General features: G+C 52.8%; 1 protein-coding gene across 1 annotated transcript; it reads right to left on the bottom strand.

Moving 5' to 3' along the window:
- Window positions 1-4,763: 4,763 nt before the first annotated feature.
- LOC101874514 (zona pellucida sperm-binding protein 3-like) lies at window positions 4,764-8,193 on the bottom strand. Its single transcript, XM_005145785.2, has 9 exons — window positions 7,792-8,193; window positions 6,910-7,028; window positions 6,723-6,826; window positions 6,371-6,548; window positions 6,179-6,299; window positions 5,993-6,084; window positions 5,778-5,923; window positions 5,396-5,506; window positions 4,764-4,894 (listed from the first exon to the last, which is right to left on the bottom strand). The coding sequence occupies exons 1-9, from the start codon at window positions 8,191-8,193 to the stop codon at window positions 4,764-4,766; spliced, it is 1,404 nt and encodes a 467-aa protein (XP_005145842.2).
- Between the last annotated feature and the right edge of the window lie 4,203 nt (window positions 8,194-12,396).

The raw sequence follows: 12,396 nt of genomic DNA, 5'->3' as shown, positions 1-12,396 counted from the left end.
CTCCAGTGGAAAATGTCCCTGCCTGTGGCAGGAATTGGAGCTGGATGAGCTTTAAGGTCCCTTCCAATCCAAACCAGTCTGAGTCTGTGACACCTGAAGAAAAGCTCCTGCTGTGCCAGGAAAGGGAAAAAGAAGGATGAGGAGCTTCTTACCCAGAAGGCACCCATAAAGACTCAGTGGCAGGCAGCATCCCTGAGCTTCCTCTTCCTCCTCCTCCTCCAACCCCCCCACAGCACATCACCTGGGTACAGAGCCTGCTGGGAAGGAAAGACTTCACCAAACCCTGCTTTATTGCATTAATATTTGCTGGTAATGAAGCCAGCACTTCAAGTTCCAATCAAATTAGGGAAGCTCTAATGAACAAGTAGTGGGGCATTAGTTTGTTAGCAGGGAATTACACTGAATTATCCCCACAAATACAGCACAGCTTCCATTTACCAGCGCTGTTTTCAAATGGCTTCTGCCGCTTCATCTTCATTTACACCTCAACACATTTCTTCTGGCAGCAGAAACCCGGGAAGTGAATTAACTCCAGTTCCTTGGGGAAATGCTCTTGTCTCTCGGATGGGAATAAACACCCATAACAGGTACCGAAAGATTTCCTTTTCAGCTTCTTCTGCACAGGGAAAATGGGTATTACTTAGAGCAAAGAGGTACTCAGGAAACACCATGGGGAAGGTCACTGCTTGTGAAAGCTCCACCAGCAACATCCCAAAGGTTAGAATAAAGTCCTGCTTTGCTGATCATCACAGGAAGTGAAAAAGGAGGGAGAAAGAACATGGCAATTCCCCTGGATACATGCAGGCAGGGCATTAATAATGTATATCCTTGGGAAATGAGCCTTGATGCTCAGCTGCCAGTTTGCACATACTTAATGCATACATTTGGGCAGCAAAACCTAATGGCCTCCCTAGTGTCAGTCTGCAGAGGGCTGAGAAAGGACACAACTTGTGTCATGTCCCTTGCTTGACAGGGCTCAGGAAATAAATCCCTAGCATCCAAACATGCCCCATCTGGGCTAGCACAAGAGCCAGCCCCATGTAACTTCAGCAATGCAATAACAGACCATGGCTGAACCCCCCCAGCTGGGGTCTAAGCACAGCCAAAAGAGCAGGGTGAGATGCAGAAGATGCATGGAAAAGAAATAGCATCCTTAGGACTTCAGGGAGCTTATTCTCGGGGCGAAACAAAGGGGGAAAGGAGCCCCTTGCACCACAGGGCACACGTGCCTCAGCCTCCTCTTTGAACAGCCAGGTCTGCACTGGGATTTAACTGGGATTTAAGGCAAGAAGGCTCTTGATTTGGGAAAAATAAATGTAGAAGGCTGGGAAGGCCTTGGGCTGTGCTGTTGTGGCCACAGGCCTCCAGGAACCAGGTTTGCTTTGTACTGAACTGCAAGGCAGGCAGCTCAGGGATAACACAGGAGGCTCCTTCCCTTCTGTACTGGAAAAGAAACCCCTCAAGCACAACCCTGGCTGCAGTGAGCTGGAGGTTTCCATCACACATGGAAGGTTTGGTTGCCTTCTCTTATTTTAAGCTACCTTGCGGACCAGGAATCCTTTGTGGAAAGGTCCCTTCTGCTGTAGGAAGCATGGCAGGGCCATGAAGGGGGTATTCCCATGGAGAAGATCTTTAAAGCCATCAAGTCTAACCTTGACCTCCAGCCTGTCCTCAGTGCTACAGCCCTGCAAAAGCTTGTGTCCCCTTTCCTGGTTGTCCAAGCATCCAAACCAGTCCCAACTTGCTGCCGTCTCCTTACCATCAACTCCATGGGGATGGGACCAGCTATCCCCCAAGGCACGCACAACAGGAGCTCCAAATCCACCCAGGCTCCCTGCAGGCTTGCAAGAGAAAGCTGCTACAAGCCCCAGCTCAGCTGAGTCTTCCATTAATTATTTTACCCTGTCTTTAATGGTTCTTGCTGTCTAATAACAGATGGGCCATGCCCAAGGCCATCTCCGTGCAGGAAGAAGATGGGCATTGATGCTCACAACACTTCCACAGGATACCACAATGCTGCAAACAACATCCCAGCAGCTCCCTTTCCCCCTGAAATCCCTGTAAACATCATTTTACTAGTTTTCCTATGGGATAAGCTATTTTCCTTTTAATTAATTGCCTCAAAGGCCACTTGGAGCCTATCACCACCATCTCCATATAACAGGACACAGCAACCTGGAGCCACATGTGAAGAATCACACTGTATCCTTGTTGAATTATTAATTCCCACAAATAGATTGTTCTTCCAGCATCTTCCAGCTTTCTAATTAAGCCTGTTCTCAGGAGGGTGAGGGAAATGAATGCTAATAAAACCCAGAAGCAGAGTTATGGGAGAGGGGTTGATTGGACTCAGAGCAGGTGAGTTAGGATCACCCCTAGCATATGCAATGCACTCCCCCCCTTCATCCAGCAAGTGGCTGCACAGGGCTGTGTTAACCCAGGCAGGAAGAAAAGGACCAGCAATGTCACCTCCTGAAGCTCTAGCAAGAGGGCTCAGTACCTCTGGGGACCTTACAGGTTCAAGCTTAAACAGGGGAAGTTCACGTTAGATCTAAGGCAGAAGCTCTTCCCTGTGAGAGTGCTGAGGCACTGGCACAGGGTGCCCAGAGAAGCTGTGGCTGCCCCATCCCTGGCAGTGTTCAAGGCCAGGCTGGACACAGGGGCTTGGAGCAAGCTGCTCCAGTGGAAGGTGTCCCTGCCCATGGCAGGGGTTGGAGCTGGGTGAGCTTTAAGGTCCCTTCCAACCCAAACCATTCCATGATTCTGTGACAGTGGAACAGCATCTGGAACTGCTCAACTCTTAAGAGCATCCAGTGGTAAATTCCTGCCTGGTCCCTTAGTTCGATAATCACAACATCATCCTCCGTGAGACACCTTTTGCCTCTGCCTCCTTAATCCATTTACAGCAACCCCAGCTTTGGGAGCCATAGCTCAAGAAAACCCACCCAGATTCTCTCCCCCTTTCCTAGCCTGAATGCTGAAGCCCTTAGAGAGGCATGGTTTGGTGTGAGGTATCCCTGCCCATGATAGAGGGATTGGAATCTTAAGGTCCTTTCCAACCCGAACCATTTTATGACTCAAAGAGAACCATACATGTAGAGCTGCCTGTACATGACAGCCCAGAGACCACAACAGTGTCTCCGTGCCCTTGGGAAGGGCAGCACCATCCCTGCAAAACCCCAAGAGCTGGTTTCTCAGGTTAGGGAAGCACAGTTGCCAAGCTGGAGCTGGCCCTGGCCTCTCCTGGAGCACCCTGCATGGAGAATCAACATCAGTGCACTGCAGCCTGATGGCTGGGGGATTGCAGGCCAAAAAAGCTGTTTCCAGCCTTCAGTTGCCAACTGTAAGCAATGCTTTTAACATTGTTAAAAGGCAAAAGACAAGGACCAGCCATGCTGCTGGCATTGCTCTGGGTCAGCCTTGCTGCTTTGCCCATCTACTCCTAGGGCTAAGAGAAGGTTTCTCAGCTCAGGAAGGCTGTGGTAAGCATCAGGTCTTTCACTTCTCCCAAAATATAGGGAACAGGGACATGAGGCCATTCAGACAGGATGGAGGGGAAAACAAGAGGCTTGGGAAGTTCTTCCTGTAGAGCACACAGCCAGGGGGCATTCCTGCCTCTGACTCCAGAAACAGGAGATGTTCATGTTCCTCAAGCTCCCAAGAGGCAGAACTGGTGCTCATCCCACCCCATTAGAGTTGAGACACCCAGAGCTCACACCCAACTTGAACCCCACCAGGCAGAAGACACCTCAAGCCTTCAGCAGCCCAAGCCAAGAGGTCAGGATAAGCCTTACTGCATAGGAGGGAAAGCCACAGAGCAAGGAGAGCAATCCAGCAGAGTTTCCATGCCTGTTGTGTGGTTATTGACTTAATCTAAGTGTGATGAGAACTCCTGTGCCCTACAGCACAGCAGTAGAATCCCCAAGGCTGCTGCAAGGAGAGGTGATTATAATCTAGACTAAGGGCTTCCCCCACCCTTTATATTCACACTCGAGATCTGTTTAGAGTGGATGGACCAAGAGCTTCCCATATTTGCCCTCTGAATCACCAAGTTCCACCTCTCCATCCAACCATTGCTCCCACTGTCCATATAGCCAAGGCCACACAAGCTACAAGCAACACCCATCTTCTGCCCAACACCAAGTCCCTCCCAGCAGCAGAAGCCATACTCAGCATCCACAAAGCCCCCACTTAAAGCTGCTCTTGTGTCCTTCAAGAGGACAGGGCCCCCTCAGCCGGGCTGCAATGAGTCACACCAACAGAGCTGCTGTTCCCACATCCTCCACTGCCACCCCTCTGAAGGCAGAGCAAATGGGACTTCTAGAGTCAGGAATCCACTCGACATCTGGGAGCAGCACCAATTCTTCCTTTACTACCTGTAAATAGGAGCCTTACCTTGTCTGCAGCCAATATTTAGGGATCTTCATTGTCTGCATCACATCATGTGCAGAGAGTAGAACATATAGGGAGCCTCAACAGCAGCACTGGGCATTTGGGAAGGCCTCCTGCAGAGATGCACCCTCCATCTCCAAGCACTGCTGACTGAGAGCTGCTTTCAGGTTGTGACAGCTCTCCATGTACCTGCTCCCACCACTTGCCCATTGGTGGCTTCCCAAGAGCTCACAGCCACCCAAAGATGCTCTTTACCTGCAGGATGCACATGAGCACGACCCTGACTCCCAGCCAAGGCTGACCTATGTCCCTCCTCTCCACTGAAGAAACAAGGGGAGGACAGAAGCATTTCTCTTTATTGGGGTGAGGAATTACAGTGGCACCCCAGGAGGGCAGCTACATTTCCTGCACACAAGAAACAGTCCCAGAGCAGTTAAGCACAGCACAGTGGCTGCTATGAGCACAGCAACTTGGACCAGCATGGAAAGGCCTTCAGCAGGACCTGGAAGAGACAAGAGACTCTGAGGGACTGGAGCAACAGGACAAGGGGTGATGGGTTCAAACTTAAACAAGGGAAGTTCAGGTTAGATCTAAGGCAGAAGCTCTTTACTGTGAGGGTGCTGAGGCGCTGGCACAGGGTGCCCAGAGAAGCTGTGGCTGCCCCATCCCTGGCAGTGTTCAAGGCCAGGTTGGACACAGGGGCTTGGAGCAATCTGCTCCAGTGGAAGGTGTCCCTGCCTGTGGCAGGGGTTGGGACTGGATGAGCTTTAAGGTCCCTTCAACCCAAACCAGGCTGGGATTCTATAACAGACATTAAATGTTTTTTCACCATCTGTCAGTGGATGACCTCACAGCTTCAGGAAGGAGTCCCCCAGAAGGTCTCTTGGTGATGCTACCAGAAAGCCTGTCCATGAAATCACAGTGGATTCCTGACTACACCAACCTGGAGCCACCCTCAACTGAGACCTGAGAACACAATCAAACAGAAAACCCATGCACTCACCATGTGCCTTCCCTGCTGGCGCAAGACCTCCTGAGGAACTCCATAATCCCCGAGCTGAATCAAGGATTAACAGTGGTCCAACTGAGACATCAGCCTCTGCCAAGGACCCACCTAAGAGGAGATGAACATGACTGAGTTCACAGGGGAGGCAATTCCTGCTTAGCGTGGATTTCAGAGCAAGGTGGACCCCACAAGAGCAGCTTCCTGGTAGTTGTAAGTGTAAGGACACATAACCACAGCTACTCGCCCAGAGACACTGTGGAAGAGCTGAGCTTGTCCTTAAGGTGAGATGCGTCTGCTAAAGATCTTTCAGCATCCCAGTTATCCCACCCTCGATGGTCACCCTGCCCTGGGGGTTCATATCGGCTGCACAAAGCCCTACCTTGCTTGGAGGAGAGGTCTCTCCTCAAGCGCCTCCCTGGCCACCTGGCCGCAGGGTTAGGTCTCCGGGAGTATCCTCCATACAATGGGCAGTTGCCGGTCTCACAGCAGCTACAGATGTCTCCAGTACCCTCCACAGGAGCCCACCTGAAACAGAAAGAGTGGTAAGCCTTCTTCTCGAGTCTGGTCCTATCCCTGTGTGCACCAGGTACTCACAGGCTGCTGGCTTTGTTGAAGGAACAGGCCTTGTTTGATGGATTTGGGGCTTGGTCAACTGGGGAGACCTTCAAGTGGCAGGTGATGTAGATCTGGAAGGGAAAGGAAACCAACATCCAAGACTGACCTTGTCCTTGCACAGCTTCTGGCCACACTACGGGAGGTGGGGTGGGCACCACATCTCACCAAGCTCCTTTCATCTCCCGCAAACCTGAACGCATCAACTGTGAACTGCAGCGTTTCCTGCCTTGGCCTTGGAGAGATGAAGGCTGAGGTGGTGTCATCCAATCTCCCATCCACCAAGCACCTGGGCAAGGGTCAGAAGTCAGGGACAACCCAACCAGCCTCAGCAGCACCACTCAGCACTGTACCCCTTACCCGCTGAGGTCAACCAAGGCGTATCGAGGTGAGGAGTTCCTGTCTGGACTCAGAGTAGCAACACAGTCATCCACAAATAGCCTCAGAGGTATGTGGTTCCCAGCAGCCACATCCGCCTGGAGGTGCAGGCTCTCCCCCAGCTGGAAACCATTGGATTGTCTTTCAGAGCTCCAGTCATCTGGAAGGTAGATCCAAGGTCACTTTGGAGGCAAGGACCTTGCACACCCCTTAACTGAGCAGCAACGCTGCGGGTCCCTTCTGCAGGACACGATTTTAGCCCACATTCAGCTGTTTGGGCTCTCAGCACATGGCCAAGCCCTGCCAGGAGCAGGGCAGCCAGGTCTGCACCCACCGTTCATGAGGCGCAGGGAGAACATCAGCTTCTCCTCTGCTGACACTGTGGAGTGGAAGGGAGCCCACGTGGGCCAGACAGCACTGCTGCTCACGTTGCTCTTCCTAAAGCAGGGAGAAGCGTGTTAAAGGTGCCACACCATCACCTCGGGTCCATCAGAGCAGAGACACAGCCCCCATTTGCTCACCTGGGATAGTGGCACTCAATAGGAACCACAGCCGGATTGGTCCTTACAATGACCAGATTGCCAGAAGGAATAGGTTTGTAGGACAAGTTCATTTTGTAGATGAAGGAATCTGGGGTCATCTGCAAGGAAGATTTGGGAGAGGTGAGAAGTCAGTAAAACAAGAACATCAACCAGCACCATCAGATGCCCAGCAGTGATCATGCTAGGACACACAGGCCCACCAGCTGGAAAAGCACAGGCTGTCCTCCACATTCCCAATCCAGTGCATATAAGGCACCATGAAGCTTAGTATTGACATCCCAACAAGGTGCCAGCCCCATAGGTCAGACTTCGGCATCCCAGTCAGCACCCACATGAAGTGGGTCAGGGCTGTGGGACAGCAGGTCTGCAGGCCTCCTCCCCAAGGTGGGCTGGGGCACAGCAGCCCTTCCCGTCTCCTGCTGAGGAGGTCAGCAAACCCCTTTCCCAGTGATGCTCACTGCAGTGTAAAGCTATACTCATCTCTCCCATGTGCTCATCCAGTTACATGGGATGCACATCCCATTACAACTCTGAGCCATAAACCCATTACAAGCCTTGCTGAGTGTGCACCTCATCTGAGGCTTGAGGATGGTACCCAGACTCTAGGACACAGGTCTGCAATGGTCATACCACCCCTCACTAGACAACTACTGCCTCCACACAAGGCCCCTCCTCACCCCAAACCCTGCCATCCCCTTCACCAGGTCATTCCTAGGACAGACACGAATGGGGCAGCACAGCAGCACAATGCTCTGAAGCTGCCCACAACAACCCCCATTTACCACCCCAAGTGCTGGGGTCCCTTCCCCACACAGCACTAGCAGGGATGGAGCAGCCCCTCACCCCAGCATCCCACCTCACCTGCAGGGTGCTGCCGCACTCGTGCAGCCCAGCCACGAAGGTCACAGTGCCCTCAGCATCACTCTGGGCCCCCGGTCGGCACCCAGCTGAGCCCAGGCTCAGCTCCACAGCCCTGACCAGGCGCCCTGTGCCAAAGAGGTCTCTGTGCACCGTGACCATCACCTGAGCCTCCTGGCACTGCACAGCCACAGGGTGCAGTGGGGCTGCAGCCTGCAGCTGGGACACATCCACCCATGCCCAAGGCTGGGAGAAGGAAGGAACATGGGGCCAGCTCCAAGAGGAATCCCCTCGGATCCTCAGAGCCCCGGATTCCCTTTGAGGGAAGCCCCAGGGACGGTAAGACACTGCTTCAGCCAGTGCCCAGCAGAAGAGAGCAACCCCCAGGCTGCCTGCAGACCCCATCCTGACCCCAGGATAAACCAGCTCACAGAGAAGGTGCCGCTCAGGAGTCTTTTATACCAGATGGGGACACCTGCAGGAAGGCCCCCACCCAGCAAGGAGCAGCTCAGGACAATGAGACCCAGCTGTGGTCATCCCTCCCTCTTAGAGGGTGATTTCCTTGGACCTCCACCTGGGAATCACCCTGGAGCAGATTGTTCCAGATCCTTTTGTCTTGCCTGCTTGGGGTGGCACCAACCACTGCCACCTCGGTAGCCAAGTGACCACAAGCCCTCTGCTTTTGCCCCTTGTTCCTCTGCCTGTTTCCTTCTGGTCATATGAGATGGAACCAGTTTCAGCCACCAACACAGCAAGGGCTCAACAGTCAGGCTCCTACAAGTGTTTCTCCCCACATCATCAGCATCAGCCACTCCCCACACCCCAGTTCCTGGACCATCATTGAGGTGGCATGTTCAGAAATGGAGAGAACTGCAGGATCCACCTGGGCTCTGGCCCGGGGGTGCTGGTAATCTGTCCATGCTGGATTTCATGCCTATCTGCCCTGGGTAATTGTGTATCAAGTAATGAAGGCATCATAACCAGTGTATTTGCATAGAAAGCAGAGGTACAAAAGCTAATAGTCCCAATAATAGTAGCTGATAAGTGAATGGCAAGCATAATCTAAAGATTAATTGGCCCTCGTGTGTTAATTATGGTAATTGGCACAGCTGCTCATGTGTACAGCACGGTGACTAACGGCTCCACAGCCCTGTGTGAGCTGGGTGAAGAGCCTGGGGTCACCCAAGGCTGCTTGCTGCAGTGGCAGAGCCCAGCGAGGGGGGTCCCTCTGACATGGGGGTGATGCCCCGTGCACAGTGGTGTGGCTGGACAAGCCAGGAGGGTGTTTTTAGCCTGAGTGGTTGCATTTGTGGTGTGTTTGTAAAGGTGCTTTACAAGGGTGCCCGTGGAAATGGGGTTTATTGACGGAAGCATCTTCCCTCTGACCCATTAGGATCCATGGGGTGGGACTGGGAAGGGGTGGCCTGCACCATTCTCTTGTAGGGGAGACTGCAGTGATGAGCTGGGTAAGAAAAGCTCTCACTGATACCATGGAGGTGCATCCAAATTCCTGGTGGGATCTCCTTCCTTGCTGGAATATGCATTAGGCACTCGCTGTTTTCTCCCTGAAGCATGAATAATGCCACGCCATCCTTCTCTGGCATGATCTCCATGTCCCGGCCTTGTCCCTGATATATTTATGAATGATGAATAAATGATACAACAAGAAAAACCTCTCTGGCAGCTCAAGCCCTCTTTATTAATTCAGCAAGCAGCAGGTTTTCTCCAGCCCCAGCTCATCCCTGTGCTAGGTTGATACTTTCATGCCTCAAGCTGGGCTTGTTCAGGAGGGCTCCTGCAGCCAAAGGCATCCAGGAGACTGGGAGGTGATGCTGGTGCTGCCCACAGCCCCATCACCCAGCCTGGCAACAAGACATGGCACTGGGTGTCCAGGGACTGATTCACCCAGCCTCCTGCAAACCACCTTGATGGGGACCCAGGTCCACACGGATGGGTGCCTGCACCCCTTTGCTCCTGTTCCAACGGGAGAGGTGCAGCTCCTCCAGACACCCCAGGAACCTCACTCCACCCGAGCCCTGTGTCCCACACTAACAAAACCCCAAGTTTCCCTGCTCTGAAGTGGGTTTCTCCCACCCCACAATAGCTCCAGCCAAAGGTTGGGTGGTCCGAGCACCAGGTGTTGGGGTGGTGAGAGATCAAGTCAGGAATCTAGGATAAAATGGTGATTCATTGGCATTAAAAGCCTGACTCTACTGGGTGAGGATCAGCTTTTATTCTTGTTTGGGTACAAAAGAGATCAACAGGCAGCAAACCCCCCCCCCCCCCCCCACCACCACCACCTCCTGTCTCCTGCCCTGCAGTGAGGGCCGTATCCATCACTGTGAGCTGTATTTAACAGCTCTGAAGGAAAAGCCCTTCCTGGCTGCTAAGTCCTCTGCAGGCTTCCTTTAGGAATGAAGGACACTGGGGACCTTGTCCTTTTTGCTGTCCTTCCCTGGGCCACCAGGAGCTCAGGGTCTTCACTGAGCCCCTGCTCCATGGGGAAGGCTGCTTGCTCCCCATCCATGCTCCTTGGGAGACCTTCAGTTGAGCAGGATGAGCCCCACAGTGGAAGCCTTTGCTCCGTGCTGTAGGAAGCAATATCGCATCCTCCCTTTGGGATGGCTCTGTTATGAATTCGTCATTTGTCTATGCAATTGCAGCCGCTGAGATGAGAAAAGTAATTTCTCTGCCAGGCCTGGAGAGGAGCTGCACTGTCAGTGCCTTTCCTCTCATCCAAAGGATCTATTTACCAGGGTGCTTTTCCATTGGAGTGTTAAATGCTGTGTTTGTAGGGGAATTGAACTCTCCGCTGGCACTGTTTAAACAACATCTCCTTACCTGAAACACCACACACTTCTCTAAGGCTCATTAAACAACACCAACCTCTCTTCGGCAGTCCCTGAGAAAATGATGCTGTCGCTGAGCCTGCAGTGCACCGGCTCAGATCCCACTTCCCAGCGCATTGCCAGGGGGATGCGGTGTCACCCATCATGAGTCATGATGGTAAAACAACATTGAAATGCCATCTGATCACAAAGTGACCTTGAAACGTCCCCCCACTTCCCTTGCCCCCATGCCAGGCATCCCAAGGAGAAACGAACCCCACTTGGCTAATGGGAGAGAAAGGGAATTGGGGTTTGGAAAGTGCTCATTGATTCCCCTGTCTGGAGACAACCCCTGCATGCCAGGTAGTGCTGTTTCAAGCAACATCACGGTTTTGCTTCCAATCTCTCCCCAACGACTTCTGAGTCACTGCAATAAATACTCTCCGTGCTTGCTTTCTGCTTCAGAGCCCTTCTAACTGCTGATGGATAAATTGCTGGAGTTACCCGGGATAAATCATGCAGGGCAGACAAATCTGTAATTAAAACGTCTCTCAACCCCTCAGTTAACTCTGCCTTAGAGGCACCGGATGCATTGCAGCTGCTGGGAATAACCTGTTTGGGATTGGGCTCTGAAAAATGGGTCCTGGGAGGTGAAACTGACGGTTCCACACAGTTCCCTTGGGAATACTGTGGCACTGCTTCATTCTCCATCAAAAGGATTGGGGTACCAGGATTGATGGCACAAGTGGGGAGTTTCTCAAGACCTTTTATTGGCTGAAATGGAGCTTTTGAGTGCGCCAGTGCTTTGCATTGGTCCATGGAAAGCAAATTGCTGGCATAGAGCTGGGTGGTTTCTCCATCTCAGTTGTTGCACTGGGACGAAACAACGAATCCCGGATGTTTAGACCAATCTGGAGGGCGGGAATGTTGCTTCCCAGGAAAAGCCACCCACAGAGGTAGAAAGTGATGCTTAAAATCCCTCTCCCCCAGGCTCACTGCCCTGGCCTCAGGGCTTTGCTCCTTGCTTTCATCAGCAGAGTGCAGGAAGATGCAGCCCAGGGGCAGGTTCTGGGCTCTGCTTTTCCCTGTGAAAGACACACAGAACGGAGCAGAGCCAGGCTGCCCTGAGCTGAAGTCGGGTCTGGCCTTGCAATCTGGGGGCTATGAATTGGCTGTTTGGGGGCAGCGTAGGAGCCGGATCCTGCTCATCCTGATGAACAGCACATCACCCTGTGGAAACAACCCTGGGTTTTCAGAGCATCCCTGTGGGGACACAGGCCCATCTGTGAACTGGGTCAGGACGAGGGGACAACAGGGACAGGCAGCAACCCTGCCCCAGCACCACAGGGGCATCATCCTCCCCATCCCGTGCCCATGAGGAAGGCAGACACCAGGCTCAGCATCTCCATCATCCCCTCTCTCTGGAATGAGGTCACTTGAAGAAGCAGGAATCAGTTTATTCTTGATGGGGAGAATGAAGCTGCATCGATCGGCGCTGGGGACAGCCTGGCCCAGCATGGTCTGCAGTCAGCTGCCAAATGGGATTGTGTTGCTGGGCTTCTTATGCATGGAGGGTATGCGATGAACTCACAGCCTCGCCTGCTCCCAAGAGGGATGAGCACAAACACGAGCGAGCTGATCTTGCAGCTCCCAGGGCTGGATCTTTCGTGCTCTGCATCCCTGTCAAATCCCATTTCCATGCCTGCCAGGTTTGCTGTTATCCAGGAGCAGGATGTTGGGGCTGTTGGGAATGGGAAAACCCCCACAATGTGGCTGCCAG

Source organism: Melopsittacus undulatus, chromosome 9, assembly GCF_012275295.1.
Source record: "Melopsittacus undulatus isolate bMelUnd1 chromosome 9, bMelUnd1.mat.Z, whole genome shotgun sequence".
In the NCBI taxonomy this organism is placed as follows: Eukaryota; Metazoa; Chordata; class Aves; order Psittaciformes; family Psittaculidae; genus Melopsittacus; species Melopsittacus undulatus.
The sequence above is the reverse complement of the archived record's forward strand: the minus strand, read 5'-3'. Positions and strand labels throughout refer to the sequence as shown.